The sequence below is a fragment of the Scyliorhinus canicula genome, chromosome 2 (genome assembly GCF_902713615.1).
Source record: "Scyliorhinus canicula chromosome 2, sScyCan1.1, whole genome shotgun sequence".
Taxonomy (NCBI): Eukaryota; Metazoa; Chordata; class Chondrichthyes; order Carcharhiniformes; family Scyliorhinidae; genus Scyliorhinus; species Scyliorhinus canicula.
In genome coordinates this window covers 275484901-275505315 of record NC_052147.1, presented here as the reverse complement: position 1 = coordinate 275505315, position 20415 = coordinate 275484901, and the positions used below count along the sequence as shown (strand labels likewise).

The 20415-nt window shown below is 47.7% G+C and overlaps 1 protein-coding gene across 2 annotated transcripts in view; it reads left to right on the top strand.

The window, feature by feature from the left end:
- Positions 1 to 20415, top strand: part of sema5ba (sema domain, seven thrombospondin repeats (type 1 and type 1-like), transmembrane domain (TM) and short cytoplasmic domain, (semaphorin) 5Ba) — a 396442-nt gene that overhangs the window by 173505 nt on the left and 202522 nt on the right. For both annotated transcript variants that reach the window (XM_038790081.1, XM_038790080.1), the window contains exon 4: positions 19504 to 19603. In XM_038790081.1, the coding sequence (XP_038646009.1) occupies positions 19504 to 19603 (100 nt within the window). The remainder of the gene's footprint in view (positions 1 to 19503; positions 19604 to 20415) is intronic.

The following is a 20415-nucleotide window of genomic DNA, read 5'->3' as shown; positions in this document are numbered from 1 at the left end:
AAGTACATGAAAAGAAAATTAAATAAAAAGAAAATACATAGTAGGGCAACACAAGATACACAATGTAACGACATAACACCGGCATCCGGTGAAGCATACAGGGGTATAGTGTTAATCAGGTCAGTCCATAAGAGGGTTGTTTAGGAGTCTGCTAACAGCTAGAAAGAAGCTGTTTTTGAATCTGTTTGTGCGTGTTCTCAGGCTTTTGTATCTCCTGCCCGATGGAAGAAGTTGGAAGAGTGAGTAAGCCGGGTGGGAAGGGTCTTTGATTACGCTGCCCGCTTTCCCCAGGCAGCGGGAGGTGTAGATGGTGTTATGGGAGCGGTGTTTTCAGAACCCCAAAATGTATCATGGAGTTCAACCAGCCTCGCCCTTTAATGTATTGTTGCTTTTGAAGCACACGGCTTGTTCTCCAGGTGTGGTATTACAATTATGGACACGTGGGTTTTTAAACACAAAACAATGTTTATTCCATGAATTCAACTTAACCTTTCAAATAAACATTGGATCCCTTAACACCCATTACTTAAAATAACACAACACAAGATAATTCCTCAAAATGTTCCTTCAAACCTCCAAAAGACTTAACACCTTCAAACAGAAACACATCAGGTTAAAGACATTACTATTATGAGTTTAAATCATCCAAATGATTCAGAGATAGTCTTTCATGGCAGAGATCACAGCAGACCCAGCTCACTGCAAACATAGACACACCCAAGCTATTTTCCTCAAAACTGGCTTTCTCCTCTCAAAACAGCTCACAGCAAACCAGCCAGGCACTTTTCAGCTCCTCTCTCTCAAACTGAAAACAAAAGCATTGCAAAAAGCAGAAGTGAGCTCAGCAACTCCCCCCACCCTCTGACATCACTTCAGTAATATGAGCTGTTCCATTTCTTCAAGGTACATTGCTTAAACATCCATTTCTTAAAGGTACTCTCACATGACAATGGAGTCAATGGATGGGAGGCAAGTTTGTGTGATGGACTGGGCTGTGTTCACGACTCTCTGAAGTTTCTTGCGGTCCTGGGCCGAGCAGTTGCCATACCAGGCTGTGATGCAGCTTGATAGGATCCTTTCTATGGTGCATCTGTGAAAGTTGGTTAGAGTCAATGTGGACACGCCGAATTTCCTTAGTTTCCTGAGGAAGTAAAGCCACTGTTGTGCTTTCTTGGTGGTAGCGTCGACGTGGATGGACCAGGACAGATTTTTGGAGATGTGTACCCCGAGGAATTTGAGACGGGACAGGGAGAAATCCCAAAGGGAGAAGGGGCAGGGCGAGGTCCCAGAAGAAGAGGGGACAAAATAAGAGTCTCAGGGAGGATCAGGAATAGGAAAAGACTCCAGTTCAGTTCAACAGAGAGAAAGGATCCAAACAGGATAGGGGCTGCGGGGAACAAGCATGAAATGAAAGGGGCTGAGGAGAAACCCCCAAAGTCCAAGCAGGTAGCCGTGTTTCAGTGGCTCGTGCAAAGATACTTCTTTGGAACTGTAGTTATCTGCTTGGTGCAGCTGATTGTGAGTTTGTGTTTGAGTGCATGCTCAGAAATGCAGTGGAACGGAATCTCGGAAAATGAGATTGAAAAACTGAGTTGGATGCGATCTAAGTTGGGGCGACCTTTGGAGCGAATTCCCTGGTTAGACCTTTAGAGGTGAAGACTGGAATCTCTCGTGAGAGAGGCAAAGTTTTAGTGAGAATGGTTGCCTCACAGTGTTACAAATATCTGGGTGGGTTGTTGAGAAATCCGTGGACTCTGTTTTGGTCACATCTACCATTTATTGTGGTGTGTTCGACCAGTGTTGGCTTCTTAAGTCACATGTACATCATCATTACCTTTAATGTTTGATTATAAGATAGAAATTGTAAGTTGTTTTATCTTTACGACCATAAGACATAGGAGCAGAATTAGGCCACTCAGCCCATCGAGTCGGCTCCGCCATTCAATCATGGCTGATACGTTTCTCATCCCCCATTCTTCTGCCTCCTCTCCATAACCCCTGATCCCATTATTAATCAAGAACCTATCTATCTCTGCCTTAAAGACACTCAGTGATTTGGCCTCCACAGCCTTCTGCGGCAAAGAGTTCTACAGATTCACCACCCTCTGGCTGAAGAAATTCCTCCTCCTCTCTGTTTTAAAGGATCGTCCCTTTAATCTGAGATTATCTCCTCTGCTTCGAGTTTTTCCTAAAGTGGAAACTTCCTCTTCATGTCCCCAATCCAGGCCTCGCCTGTAAATTTCAATAAGATCCCCCCTCATCCTTCTAAACTCCAACGAGTACAGACCCAGAGTCCTCAACCGTTCCTCATACAACAAGCTCTTCATTCCAGGGATCATTCTTGTGAACCTCCTCTGGACCCTTTCCGAGGTCAGCACATCCTTCCTTAGAGACGGGGCCCAGAACTGCTCACAATACTCCAAATGGGGTTTGACCAAAGCCTTATATAGCCTCAGAAGTACATCCCTGGTCTTATCTTCTAGCCCTCTCAACATGAATGCTAACATTGCATTTGCTTTCCTAACTGCCGACTGAACCTGCAGATTAACCTTAAGAGAATCGTGCACAAGGACTCCCAAGTCCTTTTGTGCTTCTGATTTCCTAAGCATCTCTCCATTTAGAAAATAGTCCATCCCTCCATTTCTCCTTCCAAAGTGCATAACCTCACATTTTCCAAATTGTATTCCATCTGCCACTTCTTTGCCCACTCTCCTAGCCTGTCCAAATCCTTCTGCAGCCCCCTTGCTTCATCAATACTACCTGTCCCTCTACGGATCTTTGTATCATCTGCAAAGGGCAGCACGGTAGCATTGTGGATAGCACAATCGCTTCACAGCTCCAGGGTCCCAGGTTCGATTCCGGCTTGTGTCAATGTCTGTGCGGAGTCTGCACGTCCTCCCCGGTGCTCCGGTTTCCTCCCACAGTCCAAAGATGTGCGGGTTAGGTGGATTGGCCATGATAAATTGCCCTTAGTGTTGGGTGGGGTTACTGAGTTATGGGGATAGGTGGAGGTGTTGACCTTGGGTAGGGTGCTCTTTCCAAGAGCCGGTGCAGGCTCGATGGGCCGAATGGCCTCCTTCTGCACTGTAAATTCTATGTATCTATGTAAACTTAGCAACAGTGCCTTCAGTTCCTTCTTCCGGATCATTAATATATATTGTGAAAAGCTGCGGTCCCAGCACCGACCCCTGAGGCACACTAGTCACTGGCTGCCATCCTGAAAAAGAGCCCTTTATCCCCATTCTCTGCTTTCTGCCAGTCAGCCAATCCTCTATCCATGCCAGGATCTTACCCTTAACACCATGGGCTCTTAACTTATTTAACAGTCTCCTATGCGGCACCTTGTCAAAGGCCTTCTGGAAATCTAAATAAATCACGTCCACTGGTTCTCCTTTGTCTAACTTCCTTGTTACTTCCTCAAAGAACTCTTAACAGATTTGCCAGACATGACCTCCCTTTGACAAAGCCGTGCTGACTCAATTCTATTTTACCATGCACTTCCATGTACTCTGCGATCTCATCTTTAATAATGGACTCTAAAATCTTACCAATGACCGAAGTCAGGCTTACCGGTCTATAATTTCCCGTCTTCTGCCTCCCTCCCTTCTTAAACAGTGGTGTTATATTAGCCACTTTCAAGTCCGCTGGGATCCTTCCTGCCTCCAGTGATTCCTGAAAGATCATCACCAATGCCTCCACAATTTCCTCAGCTATCTGTTTTCGGACCCTGGGGTGTAGTCCATCGGATCCAGGTGATTTATCCACCTTCAGACCTTTCAGTTTCCCCAGAACCTTCTCCTTAGTAATGGTCACTGCACTCACCTCTGCCCCCTGGTTCTCCTGGAGCTCTGACAACCGATTGGTATCTTCCACCCTGAAGACTGATGTAAATTAACTCTTCAGTTCCTTTACCATTTATTTGTTTCCCATTATTACTTCTCCAGCCACATTTTCCAGTGGTCCAATGTCTATTTTTGTCTTTCTCTTACCTTTTATATATTGAAAAAAACTCTTCCTATCTTCCTTTATATCACTCGCTAGCTTGTACTCGTACTTCATCTTCTCCCCCCTTATTGCTTTTTTAGTTGTCCTCTGGTCGCTTTTAAAGGAGTCCCAATCCTCTGACTTCTCACTAAGCCTCGCCACTTTGTATGCTTTTTCTTTTGTTTTTATACTGTCCTTGACTTCTCTGATCAGCCATGGATGCCTTGTCCTCTCCTTCGCATGTTTCCTCCTCCTTGGGATGAATTTCTGTTGTGCCTCCCGAATAACCCCCCAAATCTCCTGGCTTCTTTTCCAATAAACTCCCTCATGTCTTTGTAGTTAACCTTATTTATTGTAATACCATTCCATCTGATTCCAGCTTCTCCCTCTCAAACTGCAGGGTACATTCTATCATATTGTGGTCCCTGCTCCCTAAGGATTCCTTCACCTTGTTCCCTGATCAAGTCTCCCTCATTACACATCACCAAATCCAGAATTGCCTGTTCCCTATCAGGCTCTGTCACAAGCTGCTCCAAAAGAATCATCTCTTAGACATTCCACAAATTCCATTTCTTGGGATCCACTACCAACCTGATTTTCCCAGCCCACCTGCATATTGGAGTCCCCCATGATTATTGTAATATTGCCTTTTTTACATGCGTTTTCTATTTCCTGATTTATGGGGTCGATTAGGTTTACAAAACGTGGAACACCTTGTACAATAGCTGTGGACACAGATTAGGTCATCGCAGAATTCTAATTTCAAATATTTCTCACTGTCTCAAAAACAGTTTAGTCGTGGAGAATTCATGGCCACATGAGCGAACGATGTCTCAGTGGTAAGACTCTGGTCTCTGCGTTAGAAGGTTTTGGGTTCAAATCTCATCCCGGGGTCTTGAATCTATAATCTCAGCTGATAGTCAATCTCAGTTGGGCAGCACGGTAGCACCAGTGGCTAGCACTGTGGCTTCACAGCACCAGGGTCCCAGGTTCGATTCCCTGCTGGGTCACTGTCTGTGCGGAGTCTGCACTTTCTCCCCGTGTCTGCGTGGGTTTCCTCCAGGTGCTCCGGTTTCCTCCCAGAGTCCAAAGATGTGCAGGTTAGGTGGCTTGGCCATGCTAAATTGCCCTTAGTGTCCAAAAAGGTTAGGAGGGCTTATTGGGTTACGGGGAAAGGGTGGAAGTGAGGGCTCAAGTGGGTTGGTGCAGACTCGATGGGCCAAATGACCTCCTTCTGCACTGTATGTTCTATGATATTTCAGTGCTACACCCGAGTGAGTTCTGCCTTTCACTGGAGAGGTTAAACTGAGAGCCAGTTTGCCTCCTCAGGTGGGCATGTTTCAAAGAAGAGCAGATGTCCCAGCCTTAAACAACACTTGAAAGAGTTTATCTAGTTATTATGGTGTTGCTACTTTGTGGGAGCTTGCTGAGCTCATTGGCTGCGCCGTTTCCTATATTGCAACGTGAAAGGCACTCGGTAATTCTGAGTCTTCCTTTTCTTTATGTATGAGGTCTCAGGCATGTCTTCCCTGGAGTAGATAGTTCCAAGTGTTTGCTTTAATTAGCTGCCTCCTGTGCTCATTCATTAACCTTGTTAGAAACTCTCATTTGCCCTCATTATCCTAATTAAGCAAGCATTTAAATTTTGGTTTCTTTAAAGCACTGTAAATATTGTTTGGAATGCCTTTTGCAGCTTGCTAAGTGAAGGGAAACTGAGTGTTATATTGGATTGGCTTGCAGTTTAGACGGTCAAAGGGAACTCATTTCATACAGAGCGTTGCCCCAGCTTGTACCACCGCTCAATAGAAGGCCATGGCACCTCCCTTCTCCATCCAGCATAGGCTTTAAAGCCGTCCACGCTTTTGAAAGCCTCTATCAAATCGCAGTGGTATTGTCACCGGGCTAGTAATCCAGAGACCAGGGTAACATTTCGGGGACCCCGATTCGAATCCCACCAAGGTCGATGGTGAAAATGGAGTTTAATAAAAATCTGGAATTAGGTGTCCAAGGATATCCACGAAGGTTAGCTCAGTGGACGGGACAGCAGCGGAGCAATGCCAACAGCGCGGGTTCAATTCCTGTACTGGCTATTCATGAAGGCCCCGCCTTCTCAACCTCGCCACTCGCCTGAGGTGTGGTGACTCTCAGGTTAAATCGCCACCAATCAGCTTTCTCCCAAAAGGGGTCCTTGAAACCATCGTCAGATTGTCATAAAAGTCCATGCGGTTCACGATCTGGCCTGCACGTGACTCCAGGCTCGCAGCAACCTCAGCTGAAGGGCAAGTAGGGATGGGCAACAAATGCTGGCCCCCCCACCCAGCCAGTGATGCACACATTCAATGAAAGAAAGAAACTCCTCCTAACTGTCTTCATGACCGCCCCACCCGTGGCGTGTTTTGCAGCGAAAATCTCTTATTGTCACAAGTAGGCTTCAAATGAAGTTACTGTGAAAAAGCCCCTAGTCGCCACATTCCGGCGCCTGTTCGGGAAGGCTGGGAATTGAACCCGCGCTGCTGGCCTGCTTTGGTCTGCTTTAAAAGCCGGCGATTTAGCCCAGTGTGCTAAACCAGCCCCTGGCAGTACCTTCCGATCCCTGCTGGTTTAGCATGACGTATTCATGGCTTGCTCCTATGTTGTATGTTGTGATTGGGTTTTTTTTTGCACTCTGTGCCTCTAATAGGAAAGTCAAGGATCACATATGTCTTTTTCATAGCCATCTTAACTTGCATTGTCACTTTGAAAGATTTATTCATACATACACACACACCAAGGTCTCTCTGCTCCTGCACCCTTTGTGTTGTTTTCTTTATATCGCCTTCTTGTCCTTCTTACCAAAATGGTTCACTTTGCACTTCTCTGTGTTAACTCTCATTTGTCAACTCTCTGCTCATTTCACCAGCCTTCTGTCCTTCTCAATGCTCTTCCTATCCACCTCATTGTTCTCTCCATTTTGCAGATTTGTATATCATCTGCAAACATTAAAGTTATGCACAATCTACCCCAAGCCATTCATATGTATCAAAAGGTACAGTGGGTTTAATGCTGCTTCCTGGGGAACACGGCACAGTATTCCTCTCCCGCCTGTTCATCACTACGATCTGCTTCCTGTCCCTGGTCGAATTGATATGCACACTGCCACTCTCCCTTTAATCCCAGGGGCTTTTGTTTTGCTAACAAGCCTATTATGTGGGTGGCTGGTTAGCTCAGCCAGCTATTGTGCGCTTCAGAATAAAGGCAACAGCGCGGGTTCAATTCCTGCTCTGGCTGAGGCAGACTTCGTAGCTGCCTGCCCAATGCTTGATCTGGAGTGGTGCCCTCGAGCTATCTAACCGCTGGTTGCTCATGGACTGTGGCTAATTACCGACCTGCTTATTATGACGTTCTTTGTTAAATGCCTTTCTAAAGGAAAGTATAAAGTGACTCTGGACACCCTGATGAGGGGAATGACTGTGATGAAGAACACAGTGAAGGAGAACGCTAGGTACGCACTGTCTAAGTTTACGTATGAAAGGTGACCGAGGGGGCAAGGCGCCATAGGTCGAGTAGTTCAGTGTCTTCAGCAGAGTGCAGAATCAAAAAGACAAGGGGGAGCAGGCTGGTCAGTTGCAGCTCCACAGATGACATCTTTGCCGTGACATCCGACACTCCAAAGGGGCTGGTTTAGCACAGTGGGCTAAACAGCTGGCTTGTAATGCAGAACAAGCGTTACAAGCCTTCATTGGCCGGGCCATTGAGTATAAGAATTGGCAAGTCATGTTGCAGCTGTATAGAACCTTAGTTAGGCCACACTTGGAGTATATTGTTCAATTCTGCTCACCACACTACCAGAAGGATGTGGAGGCTTTAGAGAGGGTGCAGAAGAGATTTACCAGGATGTTGCCTGGTATGGAGGGCATTAGCTATGAGGAGCGGTTGAATAAACTCGGTTTGTTCTCACTGGAACGACGGAGGTTGAGGGGCGACCTGATAGAGGTCTACAAAATTATGAGGGGCACAGACAGAGTGGATAGTCAGAGGCTTTTTCCCAGGGTAGAGGGGTCAATTACTAGGGGGCAGAGGTTTAAGGTGCGAGGGGCAAGGTTTAGAGGCGATGTACGAGGCAAGTTTTATTTACACAGAGGATAGTGGGTGCCTGGAACTCGCTGCTGGAGGAGGTGGTGGAAGCAGGGACGTTAGTGGCGTTTAAGGGGCATCGTGACAAATACATGAATAGGATGGGAATAGAGGGATACGGACCCAGGAAGTGGAGAAGATTTTAGTTTAGATGGGCAGCATGGTCGGCACAGGCTTGGAGGGCCGAAGGGCCTGTTCTTGTGCTGTACTTTTTTTTTCTCTTTGTTCTTTGTTAACGCAGCAGCACGGGTTACATTACCCTCCCGGCCTCCCCGAACAGGCGGCGGGATGTGGCGACTAGGGGCTTTTCACAGTAACTTCATTGAAGCCTACTTCTGACAAGCGATTATTATAATGATTATGGGGCTGCTGTGTGGTGCTCTCTTGTGTAACCCCAATGGGCAATGGCTTCTTGGCATTCCACACCATTGGAACAGTCTTTGTTCAGTGGCAGTAATCTTGCTGCTGTACCATATGGTTTCAAGCCTAATTTTGGCCTGAAGCACATGAGCTGGGCTGACACCTCAGTGTTGTACTAAAAAAATGCTACACTGTTGGAGACGCCATCTTTCAGGTGAGATGTGAAACCCGAGGCTGTGTCTGCACTTCCTGTGGATGTTGAAAATCCCATGTCACTATTTGCAAATGTGAATGGGTGTGTAACCAGGTGTCATGGCCAATCTATTTCCCTCAAAAAAGCAACTCTAAATAGATTATCTGATTCTTTACTGCATTGTTGTTTATGGGATCTGGCTGTGTACAAAATCATCATAGAATACACAGCAGAAGGAGGCCATTCAGCCCATCGAGTCTACACCTGCACTGGGAAAGAGCACCCCACTTAAGCTCACCACCTAACCTTTGGACACTAAGGGGTAATTTAGCGTGGCCAATCCACCTAACCTGCTCATCTTCGAGCTGGGGAGGGAACCGGAGCATGGTAGCATAGTGGTTAGCATCAATGCTTCACAGCTCCAGGGTCCCAGGTTCGGTTCCCGGCTGGGTCACTGTCTGTGCGGAGTCTGAATGTCCTCCCCGTGTGTGCGTGGGTTTCCTCCGGGTGCTCCGGTTTCCTCCCACAGTCCAAAGATGTGCGGGTTAGGTGGATTGGCCATGCTAAATTGCCCGTAGTGTCCTAAAAAGTAAGGTTAAGGGGGAGTTGTTGGGTTACGGGTATAGGGTAGATACGTGAGTTTGAGTAGAGTGATCATTGCTCGGCACAACATCAAGGGCTGAAGGGCCTGTTCTGTGCTGTACTGTTCTAAATTCTAAAGTGAAAACTCCACACAGTCACCCGAGGTCGGAATTGAACCCGGGTCCGTGGAGCTGTGAGGCAGCAGTGCTAACCACTGTGCCGTGGCTGCCACCTTTGAACGGTGGTGGCTGTATTTATGTAAGCAGAGAAATGTACTGTGTGAAATGTTCTCTTCGACATAGCCCTGGGAGTGATGAAGCACTTTATAGACACTAATCTTTGATTGCAGTTTTCCAAAGTGAAGGTCGAAGCTAAATTGGAGTTCGAGCTTAACCTTTTATCAATGTTTTAACATTCTGGTTTTATGCTTGAAGGCATTTAGCCACAACATGATAGTACGGACCTCGGGTCACAGGCTTATGTTGAATATTCAACAGTCAAGACCTTAAATGTTTTGTCCATAACGGGGATAAGTCAAAGGTTTCAAAGCATATGTTTCCCTTATTCTGCTTTAGTGGTGCGCATTCATTTTGTGTTATTGCTCCTGCGATGAATGCTGCCAGCATCAACAGAAACCTTGAAGTGATAAGTAATGATGCCGGGAACATTCGGTGCTTTGTCAGACTGATAAAACCATGGTTCATGGCGCAGAATCCTAATGGATCAAACCCCTTCCTATTGACTCCGGCGAGCAGAATTCTAATCGATTAAAGCACTTTCAGCTCCCCCTCCCCAGCAAGACAGAGGCTGCATGGTCACTAGGAGTCCAGGCTAGTGTCTCAAATTCTCATTCTCTGCCCTTTCGATCTGCGGCGAGCATCAGGCAACGGCAGGTCATTCTCCCCTTAGAAACCCGCGAGCTGTGTGTTTGAAGGGCCGATTCAGCTGAATGAGGCTCACACTGAAAAGTGACAGACTGGTGGCTCGAGAAGGCAAACTCGAGACTTGCATTTTTATGGCGCCTTTCACGACCTCAGGAGGTCTCAAAGTGCTTTGCAGTTGATCAAGTAGTGTTGAAGGGGTCACCGCTGTAACGGTTGGAGTGGTTTGAAGAGCTTCCTGCATGAAGAAACGAGTTCAGCATTTAACCGTCATTGATTAAATGTGCTCTCGTGACATTTTCCACCTCCAAATGTTAATCTTTAATAAGGGAATTCTGAAGTTCAGCTGTATCACTGTTTTTCCGTGGCCTTTAGAAGCAGCCTCGTAAACATGTGTATGGGATATGAATGTGTATGGGGAGGCGTGGATGTGTTGGCTAGGTCAGATCATGGATTCAAGCTCAACTCCAGAAACATGAGCACAAAACCGAGGCTGAGGATGAAACCGAGGCCCTGTTGGCTCTCTCAGGCTGGTTGTGAAAGATCCCGTGACGTCATTTTGAAGAAGAACAGGGAGCCTTCTCCCTGGTGTTATGGTCAATATATTTCCCTCAACGAGTGTCACTAAACCGGATGATCACATTGCTGTTTGTGGGAGCATGCTGTGCGTAAATTGGCTGCGGCGTTTCCGACATAACAACAGTGAGTCCACGGTAAAAAATGCTTCATTGACCCTAACCCTAACCCTAACCCTAATTTGGGGGCAGCACGGTAGCATGGTGGTTAGCGTCAATGCTTCACAGCTCCAGGGTCCTAGGTTCGGTTCCCGGCTGGGTCACTGTCTGTGCGGAGTCTGCACGTCCTCCCCGTGTGTGCGTGGGTTTCCTCCGGATGCTCCGGTTTCCTCCCACAGTCCAAAGATGTGCGGGTTAGGTGGATTGGCCATGCTAAATTGTCCTTAGTGTCCTGGAAAATAAGGTTAATGGGGGTTGTTGGGTTACTGGATACGTTGGCTTCAGTAGGGTGATCCTTGCTCGGCACAACATCGAGGGCCGAAGGGCCTGTTCTGTGCTGCAATGTTCTATGTTCTATGAAGGGCGGCATGGTGACTCAGTGATTAGCACTGCTGCCTCATGGCACTGAGGACCTGGCCACCGGGTCACTGTCCGTGTGGAGTTTGCACATTCTCCCCGTGTCTGCGTGGGTCTCACCCCCACAACCCAAAGACGTGCAAGGTGGGGGGGATTGGCTAAATTTCTCCTTAATTGGGGGAAAAAAAGTGCTTCATTGGTCGCAAAGTGCTTTGGGACGTCCTGAATCATGAGAGGCACTATAGATAAAGTCACAGATTCGGGAGGGGAGGCATTAATTATCAGCTGCCCCTTTGAGACAAGGCACACCCCTGTATTACTCACACTTACTTCAACAGCACCTTTCCAAAAGCCAAGACCGCTATCACCGAGAGCAGTGACTGGCAACCTGGGCTAGTGAATGGGCCACGTGACTGGCCCTCCTTCATCTCAGTGGGCCGCAAGGTTGAAATCGGGGCTTGTTCACCAACCATGACCCCATGGATAAGATTAAATACATTTAATACACGTCGAATATTTCACAACACGTTATAGAAAATGCTTAATCATTAATATATTAATAGAACTGCCGTCAACTTCAAGTGGTAAAAACAAAAGAAATTTGGACGCAGAGGGAGGGCCCGGCTCTCACAGTCGATGTTGTGAGCAATCAACACACATCTCACTTCACTCACCCTCGCTCCACGTGCAAATCACTTCAGTCAAACCGGTAGGAAAAAAATTACACGACTGGAAATCAGTGGAATGTGAGAACCGTGTGAGCCTGAAGTTCAGTTACTAGTGGTGTACCACAAGGATCTGTTTTGGGGCCACTGCTGTTTGTTATTTTTATAAATGACCTAGAGGAGGGCGTAGAAGGTTGGGTGAGTAAATTTGCAGATGACACTAAAGTCGGTGGAGTTGTGGACAGTGCGGAAGGATGTTGCAGGTTACAGAGGGACATAGATAAGCTGCAGAGCTGGGCTGAGAAGTGGCAAATGGAGTTTAATGCAGAAAAGTGTGAGGTGATTCATTTTGGAAGGAGTAACAGGAATACAGAGTACTGGGCTAATGGTAAGATTCTTGGTAGTGTGGATGAGCAGAGAGATCTCGGTGTCCATGCACATAGATCCCTGAAAGTTGCCACCCAGGTTAATAGGGTTGGTAAGAAGACGTACGGTGTGTTGGCCTTTATTGGTAGAGGGATTGAGTATCGGAGCCATGAGGTCATGTTGCAGTTGTACAAAACTCTGGTGCGGCCGCATTTGGAGTATTGCGTTCAGTTCTGGTCTCCGCATTATAGGAAGGATGTGGAAGCATTGGAAAGGGTGCAGAGGAGATTTACCAGGATGTTGCCTGGTATCGAGGGAAGATCTTATGAGGAAAGACTGAGGGACTTGAGGCTGTTTTCATTAGAGAGAAGAAGGTTGAGAGGTGACTTAATAGAGGCATACAAGATGATCAGAGGATTAGATAGGGTGGACAGTGAGAGCCTTTTTCCTCGGATGGTGATGTTCAGCACGAGGGGACATAGCTTTAAATTGAGGGGGGATAGATACAGGACAGATGTCAGAGGTAGGTTCTTCACTCAGACAGTAGTACGGGTGTGGAATGTCCTGCCTGCAACAGTAGTGGACTCATCAACATTAAGGGCATTTAAATGGTCATTGGATAAACATGTGGATGATAAGGGAATAGTGTAGATGGGCTTTAGATTGGTTTCACAGGTCGGTGCAACATCGAGGGCCGAAGGGCCTGTACTGCGCTGTAATGTTCGATAACCCTGCGCCTGAGCGACGGTCAGCGAAATATCTTGTGGGCCGCACTCAGAATCCAGATCGGCCGTATGAGACCCCAGACTGCAGGTTGCCCACCACTGTGTTAGAAGGACAAGGACAAGATGGTAAGACCACCACCTGGGAGTTCCCCTTCATGCCCGCACACCATCCTGACTTGGAACTGTAACATAATTCCTTCATTGATGCTGGGTCAAAATCCCTTGCCAACAGCACTGTGAGTAGTTGCACCACATGGGCAGTGCCAATTCAAGGAGGCAAAGCACCACCTCCTTCTAAAGGGCAATTAAGAAGGGCAATACATGCCGGCCTTGCCAGCGGGACCCACGCCCTTGAACACATTTTTAAAATAGACAATGATGGCCTGGCCGTTGTCATTTTAATAATTGCACAAATCTTCCAAGAGAGCCTCCATCCTGATGTGCCCTCACTTTCCAGAGCATTTTCCATTGCCAGAGCAGTGCATACCTTCCCCCAGTGGACCAGCCGGGCACCTATCCCTCCTGCCACCCTCAATTCTGGTGGCAGCCTCCTAATTGGTGAGGTGGTACAGGGGCATGTGCAGCCGGGCATCACCAGCGGGCATGGGCCTTGCTCTTGGTCCGCACCTCAGAGAATCTTTAGAGGTGATATGATTCTAGCCATGATGTGGAGATGCCGGCATTGGACTGGGGTGAGCACAGTAAGAAGTCTTACAACACCAGGTTAAAGTCCAACAGGTTTGTTTCGAACCACTAGCTTTCGGAGCACTGCTCCTTCCTCAGGTGAATGAAGGAGCAGTGCTCCGAAAGCTAGTGTTTGAAACAAACCTGTTGGACTTTAACCTGGTGTTGTAAGACTTCTTACTGATTCTAGCCAGCATTGCAGCTGGGGTTTAACCTGATGATTGACATAGATTCAGGAGGATATTGCTGAAAAGAAAGGCATGTTGCTGAAGCTTTGCTTTTTGCATGCATCGGGACAAACGCAAGAATACCAAATTTCAAACAATCGCAACAACCTATACAAAAGGAGAAATGGTGATTAGCTACGTCGTTACCATGGAGAAAGCAAGAGGGAACAATAGGTTCCCCAAACTCCCAGATAATTCAAAAAAAGTCGCAAAGCTTGAACATTTTCTTTGGGAGCTTGGGGAGCCTATAGTTCTATAGTTCCCCATTGCTTTCTCCCTGTAATGCCTTGTCTGATCAGAGATGACTTGCCAACCAAACAGCACCCTTTCCTCCTGTAGTATCATTCGGTGTGATCATTTAAAATTTGACATTGTGGTGTTTGTCCTGATGAGTGCGAAATGAAAAGCTTCGGCAACATGTCTCTTTTTCAGCAATTTCCAGATTTAGTATAACTTTGTTGTTTCTTCTTGTATTCTATACTACTATTAATTTGCCTCTTGTTGTGATAAATTGCCGTTGCCATTGGCCTTACTCTACCAATCCCTGATTTCTCCTGGCCTATGTCAGTTGCTGTTCAATGCGCTGACTTCTTGGTTCTGATACTTATGACTGAGATCGGCACGCTGTACCGCTCAGATGCATTAAACTGAGGGCATTAGGTTGCTTAATTTGGATCAGGGAATGCAGGAGGTGAGGGCCTAATAAATATCTTTGCTGAAGGCTGTCGTTAATCAGCCAGGCTGTTTGATTCTTCAGGGTGTGATCATCGCTATGGTACAGTTCAGCAGCAAGGAGCGTGGATCCTGGAAGATTTTCTCGATTCGTTTCTGTGGGGCAATGAAAACCAAAGGGTTTCTGGGGACAATGAAAGAAACTGGAATCCATTATTTTTATTCCCCCTCCTCCTGTTTTCGAAGGGAAAGGTTCCTGCTCTTCACTCTTTTCCCTCGGAGTTTGTCTGTGTGAGCTCTGCAGTGGGCGTTGGTAGCCTCTTTGTGGGGGGTTGACTATACCTCACTGGCTGCCAAAAGCCATAAGGAGTGTGGGCGGCACGGTAACACAGTGGTTAGCACTGTTGCTTCACAGCTCCAGGGTCGCAGGTTCGATTCCTGGCTTGGGTCACCATCTGTGCGGAGTCTGCACGTCCTCCCCGTGTCTGCGTGGGTTTCCTCTGGGTGCTCCGGTTTCCTCCCACAGTCCAAAGGCGTGCGGGTTAGGTGGATTGGCCATGCTAAATTGCCCTTAGTGTCCAAAAGGATTAGGAGGGGTTGCTGGGTTACGGGGATAGGGTGGAGGCATGGGCTTAAGTAGGGTGCTCTTTCCGATGGCCGGTGCAGACTCGATGGGCCGAATGGCCTCCTTTTGCACTGTAAATTCTGTGAATTAGACAAATTCGGACGAAGCCAATTTCAACAGAGTCTCACAACTTAAGTTCAGTTTTGGCTTGAGAAGGCATCTGTTTTATGAAGTAACAACTTATTTTTACATAGCCCCCCCCCCCCCCCCCCCCCAACCCCTCAACAAAGTAAAACATTCCAAGGACACTTCACGGGAGTAATTGTCAAATCAAGTTTGACAGTGAGCCAGAGAAGGAGGCCGGGATTTTCTGGTCCGCCGCGGCTGGTTCCACTCCGCCGGATACGGCGAACCGTCCGAATTCCCACCGACTTCAGCAGGGCCAGGAGATACTGACGACGGGACGGGACGGAGGTTTTCACGGAAGACCAGTGAGATGGAGAGGCTTCGGCGAGGGAACTCCAGGGTCCCGGGACCAGTCAGCTGAAGGAACGGCCAACAACGCTGGGGCGAGGGTACCTTGCAGAATTGGAGGAGTGCAGAGGTTTGGTTGACGATCACTGAAGCGGGATCGGTCGGGACTGATTCGGATGCATCGATGGAATTCAAGCTGAGGCTAATTGAAAGATAGGCTCCTGGGGTGCGGATTCCAACATAAGGTCGGCATTCATTGTCTGCCGTGTGTGGCTGCAACTCCTGCCGGGAAACTGTAAATAGGAAACCGCAGCCAGGAAACGAGCATGAAGATGGCAAACAAGAGATTGTTCTTGTCACTGGGAACAAAAACGTCATCACAGATCGGGGGGGGTCCTGAAGTAAAATCACACAGTCTGCACAGCAAACAATAGCGGGAATTCTCCGGCCACTCGCTGGCGGGCGATTCTCTAAATTGCCCTTAGTGACCAAAAAAGGTGAGGAGGGGTTATTGGGTTACGGGGATAGGGTGGAAGTGAGGGTTTAAGTGGGTCGGTGCAGACTCGATGGGCCGAATGGCCTCCTTGTGCACTGTATGTTCTATGTTCTAAGTGAATAATCAAGTCTGCGCTCATCAAAAATGAAACACCCAATGTAGATAAAGAGGAACAGGTATCACGGTGCGCAAAGGCCTTACCGAGTGATTGCCTGGAACTGGAGAGCATTTTGGATTGGGGTACAAGATGGAAACGTTGCACATTGAGAAAAGCGCAAATATCATGACACAGGCAGCACGGTGGTGCAGTGGTTAGCACTGCTGCCTCACGGCACTGAGGCCCCAGGTTCGATCCCGGCTCTGGGTCACAGTCCGTGTGGAGTTTGCACATTCTCCCCGTGTCTGCGTGGGTTTCTCCCCCAAAACCCAAAGATGTGCAGGTCAGGTGGATCGGCCACACTAAATTGCCCCTTAATTGGAAAAAAATAATTGGGCACTCTAAATTTACAGAAAAAAATATATCATGACACAATCTGTGCTGTCGTTTTTCTTTGAATAGAAAGGGTTCTCCTTAGAGCAGAGTGTTAGAATCATAGGACCAAAGAAATGTTTCAGCACAGAAGGATGCCATTCAACCCACCTTGTGCTGGTTAGGAGGATTGGCCATGCTAAATTGCCCCTTTGGGAGGAGTTGCAGGAATAGGGCGACGATTGGGCCCGAGTAGGGTGGTCTTTCAAAGGGTTGGGATCGACCCGATGGGCCGAATGGCCTCCTTCTGCACTGTAGGGATTCTAGAATTCTCTGATTCTATTAAATTAGGGATGGGCAATGACATCCACATCCTGTAAATGAATAAGTAGAGAATACAATGCAAATGGGAGCATGCAGAACAAAACTGCAGTGAAGCTTCTTCAGGACATTCTTAAGTGAGAGACCAAAGAGGGAATCTAGAAAAGGTTCACTAGGTTGATCCCGGGTATGGAGGGGTTTTCCAGTGAGGAGAGGTTGAGTGGGTTGAGCCTGTACTCATTGGAGTTTAGAACAATGAGAGGTGACCTTATTGAGACACACAGGATTCTCAGGGGGATTGACAGGGTCGATGCTGAGAGGTTGTTTCCCCCTGTGGGAGAGTCTAGGACCAGAGGACATAATCTCACAGTAAGGGGGTCGCCCATTTCAGACAGAGATGAGGAGGAATTTCTTCTCTCAGAGGCTAGTGAATCTGTGAAATTATTTACCACAGAGGGCGGTGGAGGCTGGGTCGATCGGTATATTCATTTTCATTTCACATGAAAGGCTGAGGTGGGCAGAATTTTCATCAGGAAGGGAATCAAGGGTTGTGAGGATAAGGAGGGAAAGCGGAGTTGAGGATAATCTCATCAGACCAGCCATGATCTCAGTGAACGGCGGAGCAGACTCGATGGGCCGAGTGGCCCCACTCCTGCTCCCTGTGGTCTTATTCGAGAATGAGCATGAATCAAAGGTGAGGGTGAATCAATTAATGGACCACAAACCGTTCATGATCTTCCACTCAGTGACAGGTTGGGGGTTGCATGAGGATGTGAGGGGTGCTATCTAAATGCAGGTTCCCTCAGGAACAGAAGCAGCTTGGACTTGCTCCCCCATTTAATTAGATCATGGCCATTAATCCGCCTTTTAGTATTATAAATAATAACTATGTTCTCTCCTGGTTGCGTGGACAATTAACCAACAAAATTCTGTCCACCTTATCCCCGAAAGTTTCAGCCAGCCCCAGGACTCGGAGACTGAGTTCCAGACTCCTTTGTGTGAACAAGTCCTTCATTCCTGAGGAATTGTCTTTAATTTTAAGGATGTGCCCTCTTGTTCTGATTCTCTCACCAAAGAAAATAGTTTCGCTCTGCCGACCCTCTAATTAAATACCTCGATTAGATCAGCATGAATTAATAATTGAGGTAATAAGAGAGAAATGTGTTGCCATGAAAATATGGTAATGGCTTCTGTAAATGACAATGGATTGTAGACGGTGCATTGTAATGAGGATAAAATGTGAATGAGGGTTAGATTTAGTTAATATATAAAGGGGGAAGTGCTACTAGAATGAAAAATAATGCACCGTGTCTAATGCTGATCCTCAGCTCGTCCTTCAACAACCAGTAATGGCTATATTTACCCCTACTGTAACAAGATCTGGTAGATTGAAGTGATGAGATTTATTCATTTGACTGACAAAGGAACATGAGGAACAGGAGCAAGTGTAGGCCATACATGCAGCCTGCCGAGCCTGTACTGGCATTTAGCAGAATCACAGAATTGTTCTGGCGCTGCAGGAGGCCATTCGGCCCATTACGTGCCTGCACGTAAGGGGCTGGTTTAGCTCAAGGGGCTGGTTTAGCTCACAAGGCTAAATCGCTGGCTTTTAAAGCAGACCAAGCCAGCCAGCAGCACGGTTCGATTCCCGTACCAGCCTCCCCGGACAGGCGCCGGAATGTGGCGACTAGGGGCTTTTCACAGTAACTTCATTGAAGTCTGCTCGTGACAATAAGCGATTTTCATTTCATTTTTCATTTTTTTCACCAACCCCGCGATTGAGCAGCATGACTTAGTGCCATTCCCCTGCCTTTTCCCCGTACCCCTGCACATTGGGCGGGATTCTCTCACCCCGGGGACAGGCCGGAGAATCGCCGGGACCGGCGCGGATCGCGCCACGCCGCCCGACGCCGGCCCCTGTCACCCTATGCCATGTTGCGTCGGGGCCGGCGCGGAGAAGGGAGAACTGCCCATGCGCGGCAATTGCGCCGGTCCCACTGCGCATGCGCAGGCCCGCGGCGCCCATCTGACGCCGGGGATCAGCAGCTGGAGCGGCGTGGGCCGCTGGAGTGCCGTGCTGGCCCCCTGTAGGGGTCAGAATCGCTGCTCCTGAGGCCATGTTGACGCCGTTGAGAAACGCGACGGCGTTTACAACGGCGTCAACACAGCCTCAGGATCAGAGAATCCCGCCCATTTTTTAATTCAAGTCCATCACCTGATTATCTCGATTGAACCTGTCTCCGCCGCACTCCCAGGAAGAGCATTCCAGACCCGGAACTCGCTGTGTGAAAACGGACCGGGTTCCAATCCTGCCACGGCAGATGGTGAAATTTGAATTCAATAAAAATCCGGAATGACGAAATGGTTGCTGATTGTCATTAAAAACCCATCTGGTTCACTAATGTCCTCTAGAAGGGAAATCTGCCGTCCTTATCTGGTCTGGCCTACATGTGACTCCAGATCCAAAGGACCAAACAAGCCACTCAGTTGATGGGCAATAAAAGTTGACCCAGGCAGTGCCAGCCACATCCCAAGAATGAATGAGTAAAACAAATCACAGGTGCCAGACAGATGCAAGTCTTTGTTGTCGTTCAAGTTTTACTTTGATAACATTCCTGCCTCACTCTCTCCACAGATTTCAGACCCTGGGCGGTGAATTTTAGCTTTCCCGGAGTATATGACTACTCTCAGTTGGCAATTGACCTCAACAGGAATCAGCTGATTATTGGAGCCAGGTAAAGTACAACAACTTGGACTATTTTGTGTTGAAACTCGCTTCCTCCTCAGGCCCAATTGATTCTGCTATTCAATTGCTCACGACAATTTGGCATTTGCGTGGTCCCTGTCACACGGGATTCTCCGCTGGCGGGATTCTCCGTTTTGCCAGCGGCCGCCGGTTTCCCGACGGCGTGGGGCTGCCCCACAATGGGAAACCCCGTAGACCGGGCGGCGTAACGGAGAATCCTGCCGGCGGGTCGGGGCAGAAAAGTGGCGCGGCGGGGCGGAGAATCCAGCCCACTATTCCAGATTTATTTAACAAACTGTATTTACATTACCGAGCTGCCACAATCACATGATAAACATACATCTCTGGGTGCTTAGTTCAAACTCTGTATTATTAATTTAATATGTTACTATTTCCTGTGATATTTGCCTGCCAGCCTTATCATCGTGCTACTCTGCCCATTGCTTTCCCTCATCATCTTTTCAACTTACAGGTATCCTGAACTGTATGCTTGCTCCTTCTTACATCGGGGTTCAATTTTTATTTTAAATCACCATTTAGCTCAGGAGCATTGATAATTCTGCTGATTGTCTAATAGATGTACCAGCCTTCCTGAACAGGCGCCGGAATGTGACGACTAGGGGCTTTTCACAGTAACTTCATTTGAAGCCTACTCGTGACAATAAGCGATTTTCATTCATTTTTCATTCAGATGCAGCAACCTTAATTCTTGTGTGTTACCCGAGGAATGGTCGGCTCCATCATGACTTGCCAAAAGGCCTAACTTTTCAATCAGTGAAGCTTTCATGGACTACGTGGACT